A 21990-nucleotide genomic window follows, 5' to 3' on the forward strand; every position below is an offset into this window, starting at 1 on the left:
CATCCGGTGGTTTTACCATTCCTAGATGGCATCTAAACATTTGAACGAGCTTGACTTGCAATTTTGTAAAATAAAACAATTATCATGTGATTTTATTCCATGTTTAACATTGTATTTATATTATTATAGGTAAAATTATGATTTGTCCCTCTATTCTACTTAACTAGAAGATTTAGTCCCCGTACAAATTTGGTCCTCCTATTATCATTGATGTTACGCTTTAGTCCAAATCCCTAAATCATTCAGAAATTCAATTAGCCTGCTGATGCAGACCAGGGGATAATATTAATACATGATAATGATAGGAGGACCAAATTATGCAAAAAAGAAAGTAATAGAGACAGTTCCCAAGATGTATAGTACGTGGACCAAAAACCATAGTTTGTCCTTATGTTATTAAGTAGTAAGTACCCTATTTGGATTCCAAAATGCAATGCAAGAGAAGAGTCAGATAGTACATACCAACTTTCTTCAACTTGGGAAGGCATAAATATACTAAGCACTACTCAATTCAATTCCAATCCCATGTTCATGTTGTTAAATGTCAACCAGAAGCAATACATCAAAAACTTGGTAGTGCCTTCCTAAACTACGGCCAAAAGACGATTAATATTAACGGAGCGAGAGAGACAAACAAGATATTGATCCATTAACATCAAACCCCATTTTATGCAGAGTCCTCTCTCCCTCCCTTCCCCACACAATCACAAGTGACAAGAGAAAGCGAAGTCTGAGATATACAAGGAAAGAACTTGATATACTACTTACTTTTCTTGCATGGTTGAATTAAACCGACAGCTAGTATGATTCTACTCGTTCCCCAAGTTCAAAGAGCCGTCCTTCATCAGCTTTATGCTTAGACTGTTGAATCTCCCTCTCGAGTAATGTCGAGATGCCTTTCTCCAATCTGTACCTGTTTTCATCATGGCTGCAAATTCATCGTAGCTGATGCACCCATCCTGCATTTAGAAAAATAATAATATTCAGTTGAACTGGTACATGCTTATATGAATTTATTAGTGTGGAAATATTGGGTCACCTTGTCTGTGTCCACTTCTTGGAAGATGTCATTAGCAACATTTGTACAATCATCAGCTCCATCCTCCATTAATGCATCCCGAAGCTCATCTGGCTCAATGAAACCATTGCCATCTTTATCAAAGTAAGAAAAGGCTTTTCGAAGATGCTCATCATTGGCCATTCTTTGCAGATGGAGAGAAACAGCAAGAAATTCTCCATAGTCCAATGTTCCTTTCCCATTAGCATCAACCTGTTGTCAATATGCACGCTTTAGATTGAAAACTGAAACTAACATGACCTAAACAATGATGCCACTATATGTGTTAAAAGAGATGTCAGAATGCAGCCAGAGTTTAACAGCAACATTGAGAAAACATTTTCACAAGTATGAAAGCTGCTAAAGGTGGTTATCAAATTCAAAGTTGACCAACATTTAGGAAAAGAGATAAAAGGGAAGTAACATTACCAGCGGAGTCTACTCACTATTATTAACACCAGAAAATTACGACTAAAGAAACTAGAGTAAAATCTCTCATCAAATACCATAGAAATCCTTCGTGAAAAAACTTGTATGCTCGCAGAGTAACAGCTGAATACTCTATGGTCCAAAAGGTCAGTTTATTCTTTCAAAATCGAAACTAGCTTCTTGCTTATCTTCTTGGAAATGTAGTCATCTGATTTCTAGGAAACCTCAGCCTCCTAATTGTTATGGTTTTTGTCTGTGAATCCATAAAATTGCAGGAGAACATTGGTTCCCAAAGGCTATCCACTCTAAATTGTTACATAATTGGGCATCCTACTTATTCAAAAGCATACTTCAGAGGGAGAAAAAGAAAAGAAAGCTATGCAGACAATAATGTAAATTCTAATAAACAAAGTAAGCAGGAGATACCAAATTGGCAGCCTCCAATCTAACTCAAATAAGTTACTTGTTAATTTATGGCAGCATGTAAACCAAAGCATACTCACGGCTTCAATAAGCATCTGCACTTCCGACTCGGCAAGCTGTGGACCAAAATTTCTAAATCCAGCTTTCAGCTCTTCAGTTGAAACAATGCCATCATTGTCGGTGTCCATTTTATTGAACATAACTTTGAGATCTTCAACTTCTTCAACAGACAAGAACTCCGCAATAACCTGATTTACGTTACCCTTTAAGATTCCCCTAGCTGTGAAAGAAAACAATTAATTGTCTAGCATAATTCTAAGTATTAGGGAACCAACCCGCAGGGCTTTTCTTTTGAATCTGTTCATCATTGAAAATTGTTTAAGCCTTGACTTAACCACGTCGCCAAGAGGCACATTGGGTGCTTTTTTAGCATTTTGGAGCCAAGGATGCTCTATGAGAAGAGGAAACACAGAGATTAGACAAACAAATGGTAATCATAAAGACATTTGATGTAGAACAAAAGAGGAACATAGATCTTGGTATTTTAAAGTAATCATAGAAATTTCATATTAATAAGGATTCAAATATTATGTTTGAAGATGCAGAAAAGGCTCATTAGAAGATCAATAGAATCATGAAAGGATATGCCTAAATGCCTATGCACCTCCATCCACCTCCCTTCCCAGAAACATGCACAAGAGGAGTATCCAAAAAGGAAATGTTAGTACCAAGAACTTGCTTTGCGGTGAGCCGGAGCTTTGGGTCTGGTTCCAACATTTGTCGGACTAGACTCTTTGCACAATCTGAAATATTTGGCCATGGGTCACGTTTGAAATCTATTAACCCACGAATAATTGCCTGTGCAACACCTTGTTCAGACTCTGCATGGAAAACACTTTTCATATAGGAATAACAATTCAAATCACTCTCTAATTAATATGCACGCATCTGCATGGAGACGAGCAAACTTCAAAAGAAATACATTTACCAGCCCAAAAAGGAGGAACTCCGCACAACAAAATATAGAGAATGACTCCGGCACTCCATATATCAATTTCGGGCCCGTAATTTCGTTTCAGCACCTCAGGAGCCATATAATACGGACTTCCAACTATCTCAGAGAATCGTTCACCTGAAATTTACATTTTAGGACACTGTGTTAAAGAGTAAAAGCAAAAACCAGCAACAAAAAAAGGAGAAGTGGCCAAACAAGTACAGAAACTTCATACTACTTAGCATAATATTTACTCTTTCATACCACCACCAGTGTCCCCACACCAAATCCTGCCAAACTATGAAAATCTTTGGCAATAGAAATAATAAAATCACATTCAGCCACATCTTTGGCAATAGAACATGAAAATCTTCACGAAACCAAAGCATACAGGGGTGCATAGCATAATAAAGCATCCAATAATCAGACCACTCATATGGTGAAAGAGAAATCTACACAATTCGATATAATTTAGCAATAAACCTTAACCAGTTCTTGCCCATGACAGCCCACCTTAAGAAATGTGAAATTTTGCATTAATCGAACAAACATGACCGACCACAATCATTATCCTGACAACTCAATGGTCATTGGTGGATGGATCAGTATGAAGAAAAGGATTAGAACTAAAAGTCAAACCAGTTCATTGTGCAGCCATTTCCAAACCTAAAACTTATAGTGACCATCAATGTCTAGTCTCATGCTTCAGATTGAGGTAAGTAAAACGTACTACGTATTATAGAATTAAACCAAGGAGAGGAAAGTATATATATTTCTTAATAATAAGAAAAGATGTAAAGAGAGACGAAAGAGATTTCAATTGGCACAGGTAATGAATTGACGATGTGTAAATAACCAATAAAAACAAAACTAGGACAATTGTAAGTGGAAAAAAAGTAGGCTTCCAACTTCCATAATGAGAGGAAAGAATCAAAAGTGATTCCGACGCAGAATCAAAAGCAAAAGAGGAAACTGCTTTAACAAAGGACAAACCATGCATTACCTCATTCTTCTGTTTGTTTATTACAGGCAAAATAAGTGGCTGACAACATTTATTTAAGGAATGGCACATAAAAGCTACCTTTAAAGCATGAGCAAATAAAATTACATAGTGCCTGTTTCACCACTACAAAGACCATAAACAAATAAAGGTAGGCAGAATATAGCAACAACACATAGGCATGTCCAATCCGAGAAAACTTATATCATTCTTTGTGTACTTTTTATTTGGATTAAAATGCTTTGTGACGAAATCAAAACCCAGGTTGGCAAAATACAACATTTTGCTACATGATTAAATAACTCCAAGACCAAGTAGTAATCTATCCTTATCACTAATAAATCCGACTAATATGCTGTGTTCTTGAAAAGGCACTCATTTTTTTATACACATTCAACTTTGAAACAACTTACCTGGCTTGAAAAATATCGATAACCCAAAATCGATAGCTTTTAACGGGGAACTCTCTTTCTTATTAGCGAACAAAAAATTTTCAGGCTTCAAATCTCTATGAATCACTCCATGTTTATGGCAAAGTTGAACCACTTCCACTATCGTCCTTGTCACAGCTGCGGCGGCTCTCTCCGTGTAATGTCCCCTAGCAACGATCCTATCAAAAAGCTCACCGCCTTCGCAGAGCTCCATCACCAAATGAACCGCATTGTCATCCTCGCACGCTTCTTTCAAGCTCACGATGCTCGAATCCTTGGGCAAATGCTTCATAATCGCAACTTCTCGCCTCACATCTTCGATATCAACCGCCGTCCTGAGCTTCCTCTTCGAGATTGACTTGCACGCGAGCAGCTCGCGCGTGCCTCGATCGATGCAGAGGTAAGTAACACCGAACTCACCCCGGCCGAGCTCGCGATCCACGAGGTACTTCTCCTCGATGTTCTCCTTAGGAACTCCGCTGAGAACGGTGATCGGCAGCTTCTGCTTGGAAACGGCATCCTTGCGGCCGTGATCGTGACCGGAAAAACTCGATTTGACGTCTTCTCTAGCGACCGCCGCAGGAGATCTACAACAATTCCCCATTTCTTCCCAAAGAAACGCAGCCTTATCCTCTTGTCCGGATCTCGTGGAACCACCAGAAATCCCCAAAAAACCGTAACTAAAAATGCTTAGCTTGGGTTTCACATTATAGTTCAAACCGCTAGACCAACAACCCCTAAACTCCCTAGCTTCTGCTCCTACGCAGAGAATCGAAGTAAAGTGAGAAAATGAGAAGAAAGGAAAGAGATTTTGGAATTACAGAACAGTACGGCAGCGGATCAGACACTTTAGTGAGAGTTTCGTCTTTTGATTTTTTTTTTTGTAATTTTAAAAATATTCAAATTAGTACAATTTTTATTTTTTTCTCTAAAGTGTGGATGTTCTTCGGTTTTCTGAATTTGTCGGCTCATCGTAAAAAGGAAGAAAAGGAAACGGCACGGCGAAGCGTGAAGAGAGTAGAAGGGGTGGGGTGGTGGATCAATTTTTATATTAGTCCCTCCATTTTGTTAAAACATAATATTTAATCCTTTTATTTTAATTTGCAAGTCTAAGCTAAACATTTTAGAGGGTTCAATTTGTCATTACAACTTATAATATTCCAATTTTTGAAAAGACTAAAATGTAAATTTTACTATTTCTAGAGTCTAAAAAAATTCATCATTACAATAATTTATATAACTTCCTATTTTGAAGGGACAAGACCAAAGATATTGCCTATTAATTTGACATATATATATTATAATATTATTAGTAGGTCCAAAAAGATAACATAATTTGTTGTAAGTATTAAAATCTACTGTTAGATTTAATTCATCAAGTGATCTTAGAGATAAAAGAGGATATTATTCTCTCTATAGGTCATATGTTCGAACAATTACGTCTGTACAGTGTTTATGCTATCAATGATTACGAAAGATTCTAAACATGTATTATCATATAACTACTCGTGTTCGGCTGAGGATGTTTTATCTTTGATTAGGGAGGTCATTAGCATTCAAATTAGTAAGAAATACATTGATATGCTTAACCATATAAACTGTCAGCTGTATGTTGTCTGGGGTATTTATTTGTAAGGGATGGATGGTTTGTTGCTGCACAACGTATTTCTGCTGTGCTGGTTGGGCTTTTTTGTAATGGTTGTAGTATGTAGGAATTTTTTCTTCCCCTGTTGGTTGTAGCAGTTTTTTTTTTTTTTTTTTTTTTTGCTTCTTTGAGCAACCAAAATCAAAATTATCCCAAAAAATATTATAAACTATTAAAATTATAATTTATCAATTTTTAATATGAATTTATTGTGTGGTCTTGATAAAGAATAAAAACTTACATTATTATTTTAATGACACTAACTAATAATGCTATCAATTAAGGCATTATTTGGTGTGATTTTCTAAACGCACTTTTAGCTTAAAAAAACTCGTTTTAACTGCACAATCAATGCTAAACTGGTAAAAAAAATACAGTAGAACCGGTGATTTTAAACCAATCGCAAAAATTAGGATTTGTAGCTTTTTCATTTTCAACTTTGCGTTTGAAAAAAAATTATAATTTTACACTTACTAATGCATCACTCATTTATGTATTTATATATCATTTTAATAATTTAATATTAATCCTTAAAAATGTTTATTACTTACAAATTTATTTTAATTACTTAAAAATAAATAAAACTCATGGTTTATATATTAAAATTCACTTTAATCTGCAAACACTGATATAGTTTTTGAAAAAAAAAATTGTCAGAACAAGTATTTAAATTATTATTTCACAATAATTTTATATCCACATGTTAAAAAATATTCATAATATATTTTTTCTTAATAAAATATTTCATTTATAGAAATATTATTAATGAAAAAAAATAGCTAACCCTTATTCCCATATGTACGAAATATTATTAATGAGTTATCTTAAAATATTTTTTTATAGTTTTATTATAGTTTAAGTTTACATATTCTATATATAACAGTGTAACAATAATCTTAAATAGTTAAATTTTAGATTGTACTTTCAAATAACACTTTTAAAAGTTAATTTTTATCACACTTATAAAAATCAATTTTCAAAAACCCTGCCAAACTGGCCCTTAATCCTGCTAATGGAATTGAATCGTGTCAAGAAAAATAAAGCCTTAAATATTGAATTTTAACATAATAGAAGGACTGATATCATAGATAGGTTTTTTTAATGGGTTGATTAGTGTTTGCGTGAGATGGGGAACTTGTGGGCATTTCAACAAACAACTAGAAAACATGCAGAATGGTAGGACTTTAAATAAAATTGAATGGGCTTATTTAATTATCAACCCCTTGCTTTCACAAGGAATTATTTTCATTTGGTTGAAAAATGGTACTTTTTTTATTGAGATTTTTCAAATATATCCTAAGTGGTGTTTGGTTCACTGGAATGTTTCTGAGGGAATTGGAATCTGTGAAAGAATTGAAATCTGTCAGGAATTGGAATCTGAATTTGAAACATGTTTGGTTGGCAGGAAATTGAATTGAAATCAAATTTCATATTCTGTTTAGTTCGCAGACATGTCAGATGAATTTGATTTCAGTAATGTAAAATGACAGAATTGCCCTTGTTGTTTTTTTGCTTTATTTTAGTTTATTTTATAACTTACATGTAGTAATATATTATAAAAAATTTAAAAATATTAAATTTACATTTTATTGATTGATTACTCATTTAAATAAATTATAAAAATCATGCTAATAAACATTATAAGTTAAAATCATCGCAATTAGAGATGGCCATGGATCGGGTTGGGTCGTGTTTTTGGTCCACCCGACCCGAGAATAAGGGAACCTCCACCCGAGATCCGACCGACCAAAATAAAGTTTCACCCGACCCGACCCGAATATATGAATTAGAAACCCGACCCGACACGAAATAATAAAAAAATATTTTTATTCAATAAAAACAATTACTTAAAAAATCCTAAACCCGACCTGAACCTTAAACCCTAAACTCGACCTATACTATAAACCCTAAACCCGACCCTTATACTTTAGGCCCTTTAAATAATTGTTTTAAAAAATTAAACCCTTACATGAATAATCCCTAAAAGATTATACACTTATTCGAGCATTATCTTTGAACAATTTAAAAAGTACAAGATTTGAGGCAAGTCCCAAAGTGGGTCTCATTTGGCCCTCCATCAACCGACTATCATTTTGTTGCTTGCATTTGATATCACCCCCAAACTTTATTCTGATTCATTGTCTTTATTTTTCTCATAGCTATTAATATTTGATGCATCATATCAAATATTATAAAAAAATATTATAAGGATCATCGTTTTAATCTATTTTTTTTAGTTTTATAATATCAATTTTTCTAATAGTAAAAAGTAATTACAGGGTAGAATATGCTCAAAATCTTTTTTAGTAATTAATAACGCATATACCCTATAGATATAGTTATTCGAACTCGAGATCTCTAAAGATAACGACACTTCCTTTAATTGCTAAAATAGTTTGATGGATTTCATAATATCAAATTTTAAATTTATAATCTTATTAACAAGATTTAATATTTTGTCATGCTGAATAAACTAATAATTGATTTTTATTTTTGTTCATTGAGGAAAGTAAAACACCTCACATCCTTGTTTGGAATTATAACGAACCTTTGCTTTATTAATGGGCCATCTTTGGTTTCACAAATGCTTGCCCAGCTTACTATTGTTTTCCCTATGCCCCATCTTCTTTATCACTAGTTTTGGTTTATTTCTGCTTGGTCCTTTACTTGTTGAACTTTTGAAATTTAATTTCTTTATTTTTAATTTCAATAATTCAGTCCTTTATCTACACAATTCGAAATCTAGTCTAATTGATAATTTTCTGAAATAAAAAATTGGCCACAAGGTTAATGGATATTTGTTAAATTCGAATATACGATATTTTCATATTCAAAAGTAAGAGAAACCCTTTTACCAAGGTTATTTATTAAACTTTACTTTCTTATAATCAAAATATCAAATAATAATTTTCTTTCGATATATTTTAAATATATTCTTCATATTATCTGGAGAGGAGGGGAAGAGGAAGGGAAGTGCTTCCAGTGAGACTAGAACTCGTGACCTAAAAGAATATGATGGAATAAAGATGAATAACTTCATCAAACAACCAAATATACTTATTCAATATAAAATAATAATTTCATATACAATTTATTTTTTTTTATCAATTAGTTACATGATTCCTTGTTATTTATTTTATTTCTTAGTTTCCATGTTGCAATAGTAGTAAGTTAGGTTTAAGTTGTGAGTAGTTTAATATCGCTTAAGCAATGTCTGATGTTTGAGTCAATTGTGAATGCTTAATATGCTTTTATTATACGTAAGCTCAATCAAGTACCATCAAAATGATTTGATGATTTCATTTGGGAGCAAAGCTATTAGCTATCGTCACGTTAAAGCTAAAGACAATTTGATAAAGAAGAAGGTCTAGAAAAAACTTTCGTCGTACCTCATAAATAATATTATATTTGTCCGGTGTTGGCATTTTCTCGAACACGTTATATGCATTTTTCATAATTAATTGTGGAAGCGTACATGGAACTCGACATCGATCTCATCATCATCTTGGTCTGGTTCTTTTAATGATAGCCACGTTAAATCGTGAAGAAACTTACGACAACAAAGACAAACGACAGCAATTTTGGTCAAGAAAGACAAAAGGGGTTTAATTAAAGGTTGGTCATGACCAGAAGGTTAATTTGTGATTTTGGTACTTCTATAATAGTCGATTTGGGATTTAGTCAATATGCTTTAATTTGATATAATTTTATCACTTTAATTGTATAATGTTATTAATTAAACAAGTCATATCGATATGATGAGTTAGAATAAGAATTTTAAATTGTCTATAATCTCGAATCCTTAATCATAACCAACTAATTATAAGATACTATAATAATAATAATAATAATAATAATGTCAATCGAATAAAGATGATTTAAAATTTTCAAATTTAATAAAAATTTTGATTTGACTTAAATTTATAAAGATTATTTTTTTAAAAAAAAATTGAATTATACTTAAGATTCTAAATTTTTTCCTAATGTTGTAATTCTTATCTCTATATTGAGAGATAGGAGTATAATATTTTTATATATGTTTTAATTATCTCTTTATTTCACCGAATAAAAATATAAAAGTAAATAATTTGTATAGGATTAGAGACAAATTTTTATTTTTAAAAAAAATCAAATTAAATTTGAACTAATAAAATCTCTCAAAATCTAAATTAAACTGAGTGTTAAATAAAAAGGTATATTACTCATATCGTAATTGAATTGATCAAGAATCTATTGTAATTCAATCTATGATTATTCTTAATTTTGATGATGTGGATTAATTCTAGTGAATATTTAAAGAACATCAATAATAATATCAATAAATCACACATAGTATGAGCATTGATTTGAGATATTCTATAATTAGAATATTTCTCAAACAAATTATTCTATAAAATGTAATATATGAATAGTATAAGAAAAGACAACCTAATTTAAGACTGATAAAATGTACGATCAAAAATATTATAAAAATTATAATATTTTCAATTGGATGTTTTTTAGAATGTTATTTTTTTCTTAATATTTTTATTTTAAAAGCTTTTTTTATAACATTTTTTATTAACAACTGAAAATGTTACATTATGCATAATATTTTTTATTTAACCAAAAATTAAAAAAAAAATTAAGTTACACACAGCTGAAATATTATGATTTTTATAATATTTTTAATTATATATATATTTTACTGTTTCTTAACTAGGTCGTGGTAAGAGAGACTACCCCTTATTTAAGAGACGAATTTTTTTTACACATGTTTTAGTTAAGTGGGCGGACAAAAGTACCACGACGATACTGACAATTGTAGCCATCCAAATCGCAACGGCAAACGTCAAGGTGGGGGCACGTGATCTATCTTTGACAGTCTTTCAATTAATGTACTTTTAATAAAATAATAATCCTATCAAATAAAAATAGGGCTAATTATATGAAAAATCACTTATATTTATATTTTGTCTATTTATTTCAAAAAATATAAGATATAGTGATTTTTATTTTTTTTAAATTAAGACGTTCACCCCGAGTTAACTATCGCTAAAAATAGTTAAATATTTTGATATAATCACACATTTGATATATGTTATTTACATATTCTCTCAATTTTGTCTTACTTTTAATAAATTAAAATAAATTTAATCATCTAATCGTATGATGCCACATGTCATGCCACGTAGGGGTGAGTGTTCGATTGAGCTGATTCGAGTCAAAAAATTCTAGTTGACGAGTCCTATTTTAAAACTCGAAGTTGACTTGAAATTTTTTAGAGTCGAGTTGAGTGAAATTTTCGAGTTTCTGTTTAAATTTAATTATAAATATTTATAATTTTTATGATATTATTTGATTCCAATTTAAATGATCTTTTATAACCATATACAATACATGTGTATTTCTTCACATTTTATAACCATTATAAAATGTGTATTTTTTTCGAGTTATTTGAGTTGTATTTTACAACTCAGTTTGAACTTGATTTTTTTTAGTCGAATCTAATTTATGAAATTACAACTCGAAGTTAATTCGAGTCAAGTTTTCAAGAGTCGAGTAAAAAAAAATGAGTTCTTTGAGTCGGGTTGAATTTTGCTTACCCTTAATGACATATGTCACCATTTAGTTGGAGGATTACCGTAATATATTTATTTTTACCAATAAAAGCGTGACATGTGTAACCCTCTGGTTTAAAGAAAACAAAGGAAAGAAAATTGGGAGAATATTTTATTCAAAAGTATTTTATTTTTATTTTCATTTAAAATATACATTTTATGTTAAAATTTATTTAAAAGTATGATCAAATTAAGAGAATATATAAATAATTAGGAAAAAATATGTGATTATACCAACTATCACATCACATATCTTGTTAATAGTTAACCGCAGTTAACCCATGATGACCACGTCTTAATTAAATAAAAACGAAAGTGACCACATTTTAATTAAACAAAAATGAAAGTGATCATATCTTATGTTTTTTAAAATCATTGACAAAAAATGGATAAAACATAAAAATAAGTGATTTTTCATGTAGTTAACACATAAATATATACACTCATAAATAGATAATATTGTTTGTATTAAATTGAGATAATTTGTAAATAATTTATATATTATATCATGAATAATCAAATATTAATATATTATAAAAAAGATTTACTTATTTAAATTTATTTTGATAATATGTTATCATCTAATTAAGTAACAATATTTTAAATCATACATCATCAATATATCAAACATTCATTTTCTTTTAAATCTTAATTAATTTTATAAATAATTTATCATAATTATTTAAAATTAGAATTCTAAATTATTTACTTTAGAATCAGGGGCGAAGCTACATTATATATGAGAGGCATAATTGTCCCCCTAAACTTTGATGTTTTAATCATTTTTATATCTCTAATTTTTTAAAATTATTATAATTAAGCCTTCGTTCTTTTCAATTGGTTTAATTATTTATAAGCAGCCTTTCAATTTTAAAATAAAATTATGTCTTGACCTTCAATTTTTATGATATAATTATTCTTCAAGATTTTTCAATTTAAAATTAGTGAAATTAAACAATTACTCCTTTAAATTTTATTGTTTATTCAATTTTAAACAACTTATTTGTTTTAAAGCTAAACAACTTCTTACTTCATAGTTCAAGTCTGGTTCGCTGACTCTATCCTTGGTTAAAATATTAAAATATAATTATTTAATATGATTCAAATTTTAAAACAAGTTATAAATTAATTATATTAATCTCTCACTTTAATAGCGGGGATAAACATAGGTCGGATCGGATTTTTGATCAATTAGATCCGATTTGAAAATATATACTCTCCATCCGAAATTTGATCGATTCTAATTTAAGGGGTGATTTCATCAGATTTGAACCTGACATGATTTTTTGAGATAAAAATAATATTTTTATTCAATAAAAATATGGATCTAATTTAAAAATTAAAAGACTATTACTATAATTATCTTTGAATATATAAGATAAATTTATATTATTTTCAATTAGTCGAGTCAGATATTTTTCAACTTAAATTCGAATAAAAATCCGAATCGAACATATTTTTTGAAAAACTCAACCTAATTTCAAAATTATTTTAAAATTTAACACTATCGTGTTAGATGGAGTCAAAAACTCGTCAAATTCGAGTATAGTATCCATACATAGGGAAACACATGAGAATCCATGCAAAAGTAAAAAACCGTTACCGCTTCCACTTAACAGTCGTGGAAAGCCAATTTTGTCACCTTCACACGGTTCAAAATAGCATAAACCAAAAAGTTGACAATATTTAATTATTTATATTTATTAATACAATTCTTTTAATTAATTTTTTAAATAAAATAATTTACGTTAAAATATATGTTTTAAAAATAAATTAAATGACAAAAAATGTATATAAATTTATTAGTTATATATTAAATTCTAAACTAATATATTTTTAATTAAATTAACATTGAGTTGACTCAAGACATTCAAAGAATCAAAGACATTGGTATGTTACAGGTGGGAACTGTTTCCCCCAAATCCCTTTTATTAGAAAATAAATAAATAAATATTAATATTAGTTGAGGTATATTACCTAATTTGAACTTTTAATTTTAATTCATTTAGATTTTACCATATGTTTTGTTTCTAGTTATATTTTAGCCCAACTTGATTTCTAATGTCATAATATTAATTAAAAATAATTAGTATTATACTAATTATATAATGATAATAATTGGTATTATACTTCAAAATTTATCAAATAATACAATCATATATAGATATTATTAATGATAACTTGATAAAAAAAATATGAATGATAACAAAAACGATAGTTAGATACTAAATATGTATTTACTTTCCTAATTTATTCAATTTTTAAAAAAAATATTTTATTAGTCTGACGTGATTACAATACAGTGTCTGATTTATAAATAAAAAAATGAGGTCCAAAACTTTTAGTTCTTTTTTTAATAAAATGAGTATGTAAAATTTTTACTTTTTCTTCTTACCTTAATATATTGAACTATATTTAAAAATTTATCTAAAATAATAGGTATACAATTGGTCCCTTGACAAATCAAATTCGTTCGTCCCTATTACAAGATAATATTTATTTAAAAAATTTAATTATTTATTAATAAATAATTAAATATCTTCACAAATCACATACTTTAATTTGATACCTATAAGAATAACAATCATTTTAATTAACTAATGAGAATATTTGTTCATAAAAAAATGTACATTCAAAATAAGTTAAAAGAACAAAATACAAGGCCGTCAGCATGACGCCACGTGAACGCAATGGGAGCAAATAGTCCACAGAAGAAAAGAGGATCAATAACAATTATTTGAAAAAGGATAAAAAAAATTAAAAGTATAAAGAGTTTACGCGTAGAGACTAGAGAGATAGATATGGAGAGAGAGAGAGAAACTGATGTGTTGGTAAGGATGAGTATGAGACTTGAATCAAACTCGATTAGATAGAGTCAGTTTTTTTTTTAAAAATTAGATTCGGGTCGGGTTGAGTTTTTTAAAGGTAATGTTCAGATCGGATGAGATTCGAATTTATGGTGAAAATATTCGACTCAAATTTTTTTTACCTTATATATTTAAAAATAATTATAATAATATCATTATATATATTATTTTTTTAATCAAATTATTATTTTTATTGAATAAAAATAATATCTTTTATTATTTCGAGTCAAGTTAAAATATATTCCGATTTTATTTCAAAAATTCAGATCGAATTCAGATCAGATGAAGATTATATACTTTTTTTGATAGAATCAAATCGTGTAACTATGTAAAATTTTAGTGTCGGGCTCAAACCAGACCCATGCCCATCCCTGGTGAGGAAGAAGAAACGAAGAAGTTTTCTTTGATTTCATATTCTTGAACGCGAACGACTAACAAAATTCACCAACCTTTCCCCTCTTTTCCCCTTAATCTCTATTGTTTATTCGGTTTGAAATTTCTTCAGGGTTTTCTTTTTTCTCCATGGTTCACACTGGTTGTGTTCACACCATATCCAGATAAATCTTTTTCTGGGTTTTCCTTAATATGGAAGGAAGCCATCATCGGCGTCATCATCTTCAACAGAAGCCTGTGAGTGCTAACGTTGAAGCTTCTGATAGGTTTCCTCAATGGAGTGTTCAAGAGACAAGGGATTTTTTAGCATTCAGAGCAGAGCTGGATCAGAGTTTCATGGAGACGAAGAGGAACAAGCTGCTCTGGGAAGTTATCTCTACACGGATGAGGGAAAACGGCTATAATCGGAGCGCTGAACAGTGCAAGTGCAAGTGGAAAAACCTCGTTACTCGATTCAAGGTACCATATCTGATATCCGATTTTAAACCTTTGATGATCTAATATTCGATCGGGATATGTAATATGTCAACTATATTAGGCGTGTGGGACGATAGAATCAGAAGCTGCGAGGCAACAGTTCCTGTTTTACGACGAGTTGCGGGCTATATTCATGTCGAGGATGCAAAGTATTCAGTGTTCGGAAAGTGAAGGAGGCGGAGGAACCGCCGCGTCGAGAAAAAGGTCGGCGTCGGCCTCGACGGTGGAGACGGGGCAGTTGTGTTCTGATGAGGAAGAAGATATGGTGGAGAACGAGTTGGATAAAAAGTATAGTATTAGGAAGAAGAAGAAGCAAGCGAAGACGGGTAGTACAAGCGGCGGAAACAATAATAATAACATAAAGGAGATGTTGGAGGATTTCATGAGGCAACAGTTGCAGATGGAAATGCAATGGAGCGAAGCTTTGGAGTCGAGGGAGAACGAGCGTCGGTCGAAGCAGATGGAGTGGAGGCAGGCGATGGAAGCGTTGGAGAACGAGAGGATAATGATGGAGAGGCGGTGGAGGGAAAGGGAAGAGCAACGGCGGATGAGGGAGGAAGCTAGGGCGGAGAAGAGAGATGCTCTCATCAATGCACTCTTAAACAAGCTTTGAAGAGAAGGCCAAATGTAGTGAACAAAAAGTTGAAGAATCTCAGCTCAGCTATGACCAGGTTCACTTTGTTTAATTTCTCTCTTTTTTTTGCCCATTGGGGGCTTCTTTTGCTAGATAGTTTTCGTTAGTACTTTTTTCTTCTTCTTCATTGCCATTAAGAGGAAACCATGAAAGCACCATGAACAAAAAGGCTCTAAGGTTATATCTTGGTGGTAGTTGAAGAGATTAAAACAATCAATCTACAGCAATCGATCCACAAACGATAGTGTTGCAGGTAATGCTTATCGTCAAAGTGAATATTCTATGGAAACTACATATATAGATTCTAGTGGACACTATTGGAAATGGTTCATTTTCTTGCTAAGGCCTCTTGTATACATTCTCCACAAATTAAATCTTCGTTATTACTCTTTTACATATTTTCACTATCATTCTTCGTATGAGAAATTCCGAGACTTTCAAAATTTTCCTTAAAATATCTCAAGACTCGTCCGAATATATTCTCGTCACTTCCTCCACTTTGCATGACACCAACCATCAATAGTCATTAAATCCTAAGTCGTACATCAATCACCTTATTGTGTGATGTCAGAGACATATATACTTGAACAAACAATGCTGAAAGAGATGATTTGGAGCCCACACCAACTATTGATCATCTTCTCCAATCATTTCCTTTCCTTTCTTTTCTCTATACGACCACCAATTGTGATTCTCTATCCAATTCAAAAAAGAAAAAACCGTCTAAAGCTACCACCTTCCTACTACCATCAACACCTCTCACAGTGTGACGACTTTACATTTACATATCAAGCTCATCATAGACGTTTTTGCTTTATATACATATGCATGTCTACATACGTTTTCATATATAGTGTGTATATGCACATTCATTCATGAGGGCATTTGTGGGTCTTGGGTTTCCTTGGGGACTAAAGTAGTCAAAACATGTGCTTGACTTCCTAGATTATGTGCTTTGAGCCGTGTGCATTTTCTGATTATCAGCTTAGGTAGGGTAAACCGACCCCATGATATAATGATAAAGAATTTTATTTGAAATGAAGTCTTAGTTGATATTTGAACTCCAAAAAGATCTCCGATTAGAAAAATGAATGGGTTCTATCCAAATAGAGAGTAATAGGTTGAGGTGAAAGGAGCCTATCAATATTCAACATGATTAAGCTTTCGCTTCCTTGTATGCCAGTATTTCCTAGAGAGCTCAAGTTAGTTAGATTTCATTTTTTCTTTATTAATATGTCATAAGTATAAGGAAGTATTTGTTCAAAGATAACTTTCAACCATTTGACGCTGATCACTCATACCTCTAATATTCCTTCTGCTCGAATCCGAAACCTCAAAGAATAACAATAATTCTTTTACCACCGAAGTCACTTGATTCATGCAAATTTCATTTATTTAAATGTACTAAACATTATTTATTTCTTTTTTTTTATGTAAATTGATAATAATAATATGTTATATATGTGGATCATCCTAGACCCATAATTTCTATGTTGTGTTCATATTTGGTACTCATATCGTTATCTAACTGATTGCATTTGTTTCCTTTGGAGTTGAGCTTGAGTGGCTTGTGTTGTTTGTATTTGTCACTATGATAATAATTGAAAACTGGTTATTTCTAATAGTACAGCTTATTTTATGTGAACATGAATGTATCTTTTAAATTATAGTAGATAAATATTAGTTTAATTGAAATGATTGTTATTATAATATTCATTGAAATAAAATATTTTTAAAATTAATTGAACGGTATTTAGGATCATGAATATGTTATTTATATACTTATTCAATTGTAAATGCACTTTAAGGCACATTGAATGTGCCGATTACTTATTCTTGGAATGTTGGCATGTTCGAAAGTCAAAGACATGTAATTAAATCTATGCAGGTTTGACATTAATATTCAATTTTACCCATGCCATGCATTATGATATGAGACTGATTTGATGATTTATTGGGTCATAGTATATTGGTGTGCCCAAATCCTATGAGAATTAATTAAATCAATAGTTCAACTTTAGACGAAACTCCTTTTCTTTGTTTTCCCACGAGTTTCTTATGGTCGGTGTCCTAAAAAACCGTTAAGAAAGAAAGTTTAAGGGACAACAATTCAATTTAAAAATTACCGAATGATATTAAATTAACGCAATCGAAAATATTATAAAAAATATTATTTTTGATTTGATGCAATATAAAATATTAATTTTTTTCTTTACATTTTTATTCAATATTATATTTTTTATAATATTTTTTATTGACAACAGATAATATTATGTTTTACATAATATTTCCGAGTGTGCTTATTCACTATTGTCTCTTTGTCTTAAATTAGACTATTATACAACATAATTATTAAAAAATGATAGATTATGTTTTTGGTAACTAAAATATTAGTTTTGACCCATTTTAATACATAAACTTTCATTTCTTTTCAAAATCATACCTAATGTTTAGTTTTTGTTTCGTTTTAGTACATTGCGTTAAAAACTTAACGAACATGAGAGGATGACGAGTTGACTAACATAGTCCAATTCGGGCCCATCGTACGGTTGACGACATAGATCAAATGATGAAGAAGTCGAAGAGTTCATCGTTGATTTGGAGAGATTGAGACATTTTTCAATGAAACACAAGTCAAAATCACGTTCAGGGAGTCGAAAAGGTGTGGGTTGAAAAGTTTGGGCTTCATCGGTAAACATATGTGATGACAGGCAATTGTAGACGCGGTGGCCGACGAGTCTGTCCATTAAGTTTTTAATAGTGGGTACTAAAATGAAACAAAAACTAAACGTTAAGTATGATTTTGAAAATCTAGGCATTAAAACGAATCAAAACTAATAGTTTAGATACTAAACGCCTAATTTACCCAAAAAATTGCACACACTAAGGGTCTGTTTTTTCATTGAAAATAATTTTCGAAAAGTATTTTCCGTAAAATGAATTACATTTTCTAGAAAACATTTTTACGGTGTTTGGAAGAGTTTGTGTAAACTATTTTTCACTAGTTGATGAATTATTTAGAAATTATTTATTACAAATATTAAATACAATAAATAATATTATTTATAGTAAAAACTTAATATTATTAATTTTAAAATATTAGAATAATTTATTTATTTATTATTAAAATATTATTTCCATAAATTTATAGATAAAAATGTTAAGATTACATTCTACTGAAATAAAGTATTATCAATTATATTAATTATTTATTAAAGTAAGAGCAATAAACGTTTTTCAAAAAATATTTTACGTGAAACAAATAAAATCTAACCGGAGCTAATGTCATTTCTTTTCGCCTACTAAAAATCGTGGGTAAAATGAAAAAAAAATATTATAATGAAAATAAGGTGAAACGATATTAGTTCTGAATTATTTAAGAATTTAGAATATAATAAGATTTATATTAAGTTAGCCAAAAACAACAACTTGTATCATAGAATTTACAACGCTATTACTTCACAGCTCATCTTGTTAACTCACTGCCTAACGATGTTCATACATGCATCGAGAAATTCTCGTGAATTAATTAACACTACTTAATTACTAGGTAAGATTATAATAATATCTTTTATATGGATGATTGTTCTCTCTTTTTATATTATTTTATTCAATTAGATCCTTATTTTAACCCATAAAACCAAATATACAAGTCGGGTCGAATGCGAAATATGATTTAAAAAATTGGATAAAACTTCGGATTGAATCAATGCGGGTGAAAGTTCAATAAACTAAAAGTCCGACCCGACATCCCTACGCAAACTTTGAATGCAAAGCAAAATAATCTGAATCCAACAAAGATATAGCCATGGTATGGTCATTCTTTGGAACTGAAAAGGCGATATTTATCAACATGGATAGTTGATTGTTTCAAAGTAAGAATTTTACAACCCTTGTACTCGATCAACATCAATCCTTTTTACATTCTATAATTCACCATTGACTGGAAAAGCAAATCTATGACCTTCAACCCAGAGATTTCCAAGCGGATGCAGGACGTTTTGGCCGTGGAATGGTAATGGCTCCATCAAAGATCAATCGAGTTTTAGGTGCAAAACTGCTCACTGAAGTTGGAAATACTATTAGGATTGTGTTTTTATACAAAGCGCGAAAGAAGTGCTAACTATAAGCATCCAGCTTTATTATGGTACTTGCCTATAATGTACATGGAGTGTGAAGTTTCTTCTTTTTTCAAGTGCCATGGATGAGAGAGTGTATCTTCTCACCATTGGCACCGTCGATAGAGAAATTTTTTGCAACTTCTTTTTCCAACTGCTCTTTGCTTTGTACATGGCTATGAGCATTTTTAAACTCTAACCAAGACAATCAAATGATCGGAGATGACGAAGCTAGAAATGCAGTCGGTAACAAACAGAATTGATGGAGAACTCACATCTAGTACTGCAACCTGTGGTGGAAGCATAAAGAAGAATGAGTCCTGAAATCGAAAGCTAAAACACCACAATGACCTACCTTCTTAGACAAATGAAGAGTATGTCTCAAACAAAGAGAAGGCGAACGAAACTTACACGACCGACTCCAAATCCAACAGAAAGCTTGGCTCCACAATTCCCAAACTGCAGGCCTTGAACTGGTAAATTAAGAAGGGAAAATACAGCTTTATACTTGGGGTTCTTTTCCTTGTGCACAGCTCTGGACTGCAAGGCAAGTTGAATGATATTAGTTCGAGAAAATAAAGGCTCCAACAAGAGCACCATTCGGTGAAACCTTACCTTCACAATTGGTCTCATTGACATAGTGAAAGCTTGTTTTATCGGAGCTGCCAAGGTTACAAATGAGTACCTATACACGACAATGTTAAAAACATATACATAAAGCACTTGTCATCAATAGAAGTTTCTGATATATTATAGCGTAAGTGCAAAAGTTTTCCATCGAACTTGATCACTTACAGTAAACCATACTAATCTCCTATGTACATGTGAGAAAAGATAGAGCAACAAAGCATTAAGCATTGGCAAATACCATTTCCATAAGTACCGAACTTGCAGCTGATTTTACAAATATGTTAAATCATGATTTTGCAATCATATTATACATGAAATGTGAGCCACCAATGAGACAGAAGGCAGTAACGTTGGATTCCCACCGTTAACAAGTTGATATTCTACTACTGTTGTTCCACTTGTCGTGGTCTCCTAGGTATTATTCTTCTGCAGTTCAAACTTGTGAAAGTAATGACTTTGTTCCACTTGTCGTGGTCTCCTTGTTTTTATTCTTCTGCAGTTTCAAATAAAATTGATCATGATGTAGGAAACTCTTCTAACAACTTTCGAGTTTTGGACTCATTGGCGATTTGTCTTATGTTAAATAATTTTAGATTTATAATTATTGTCAAGATTAATTAACAAATGGGGATGTAGCTCAGATGGTAGAGCGCTCGCTTAGCATGCGAGAGGTACGGGGATCGATACCCCGCATCTCCAAATGTATATATTATTTTCCGCCTTGAACCTCAAGGACGTAAAATGGAGGGTCACTAGAATGTCTTCAACTGAAATAATATTTCCCAAGATTTATATTATAGGCTAAAATGTTAAGCAACATGTTCCGAATTCAATCTCGAACACAGCTTTCGTAGATTTCAAATCAAATTTATCTCAACAGAGAAGACTTCATCTCCTTGAAGGAATTTACAGACTGAACTTTGAATTTACCAAGTACTAGTAATAAACAACTACATGGGCAGCAAACCTTAAGAGGAAAAAAATCAAACCTCTAAATATTTGTAAGGCAGTTGGTTGGGAGATATGAGAAGCCCCTTAATTCCATCACCACCAATAACTTTAATCCGTCCATCTCTATAATAGATAGAAACCGAAACAGCAAGTAATGAAGCACCATATTAGGGCCAAAAAGGAAAAATTGTAGATGTAGATATTCTTCAAGGTATACTTAAGTAGTCAAAATTTGAAACATGCTTTTCTATGACATGCAAATGATCAATATGGTTGTTAAATCCTAGGAGGAAGAACTGAATATGATCAAAAGCAAGAACTGATGAAGTAGAAGGGATCCC

At 31.1% G+C, this 21990-nt stretch overlaps 2 protein-coding genes and 1 non-coding gene across 4 annotated transcripts; 2 read left to right on the forward strand and 1 right to left on the reverse strand.

The window, feature by feature from the left end:
- Positions 1–489: 489 nt before the first annotated feature.
- On the reverse strand, positions 490–4938 carry LOC120142416 (calcium-dependent protein kinase 13). The gene is made up of 7 exons (XM_039157122.1): positions 4317–4938; positions 2898–3041; positions 2638–2790; positions 2245–2360; positions 1990–2157; positions 1040–1270; positions 490–959 (listed from the first exon to the last, which is right to left on the reverse strand). The coding sequence occupies exons 1-7, from the start codon at positions 4936–4938 to the stop codon at positions 810–812; spliced, it is 1584 nt and encodes a 527-aa protein (XP_039013053.1). The 3' UTR covers positions 490–809.
- Positions 4939–14905: 9967 nt separating this feature from the next.
- Positions 14906–16234, forward strand: LOC120142417 (trihelix transcription factor GT-3b-like). Of its 2 annotated transcripts, XM_039157124.1 has the most exons (3): positions 14907–15298; positions 15378–15946; positions 15983–16234. In XM_039157124.1, the coding sequence occupies exons 1-2, from the start codon at positions 15032–15034 to the stop codon at positions 15927–15929; spliced, it is 819 nt and encodes a 272-aa protein (XP_039013055.1). In that variant the 5' UTR covers positions 14907–15031; the 3' UTR covers positions 15930–15946; positions 15983–16234. The 2 variants fall into 2 exon arrangements, with proteins under 2 accessions (XP_039013054.1, XP_039013055.1); XM_039157123.1 differs by having other exon boundaries at positions 14906–15298; positions 15378–16234.
- A 5090-nt stretch (positions 16235–21324) lies between these two features.
- Positions 21325–21397, forward strand: TRNAA-AGC. Its single transcript has one exon. It is a non-coding gene; the product is annotated as a tRNA-Ala (tRNA).
- The last annotated feature ends 593 nt before the right edge of the window (positions 21398–21990 follow it).

This window comes from Hibiscus syriacus, unplaced genomic scaffold (assembly GCF_006381635.1).
Source record: "Hibiscus syriacus cultivar Baekdansim isolate YM2019G1 unplaced genomic scaffold, ASM638163v2 tig00110828_pilon, whole genome shotgun sequence".
Classification (NCBI taxonomy): domain Eukaryota; kingdom Viridiplantae; phylum Streptophyta; class Magnoliopsida; order Malvales; family Malvaceae; genus Hibiscus; species Hibiscus syriacus.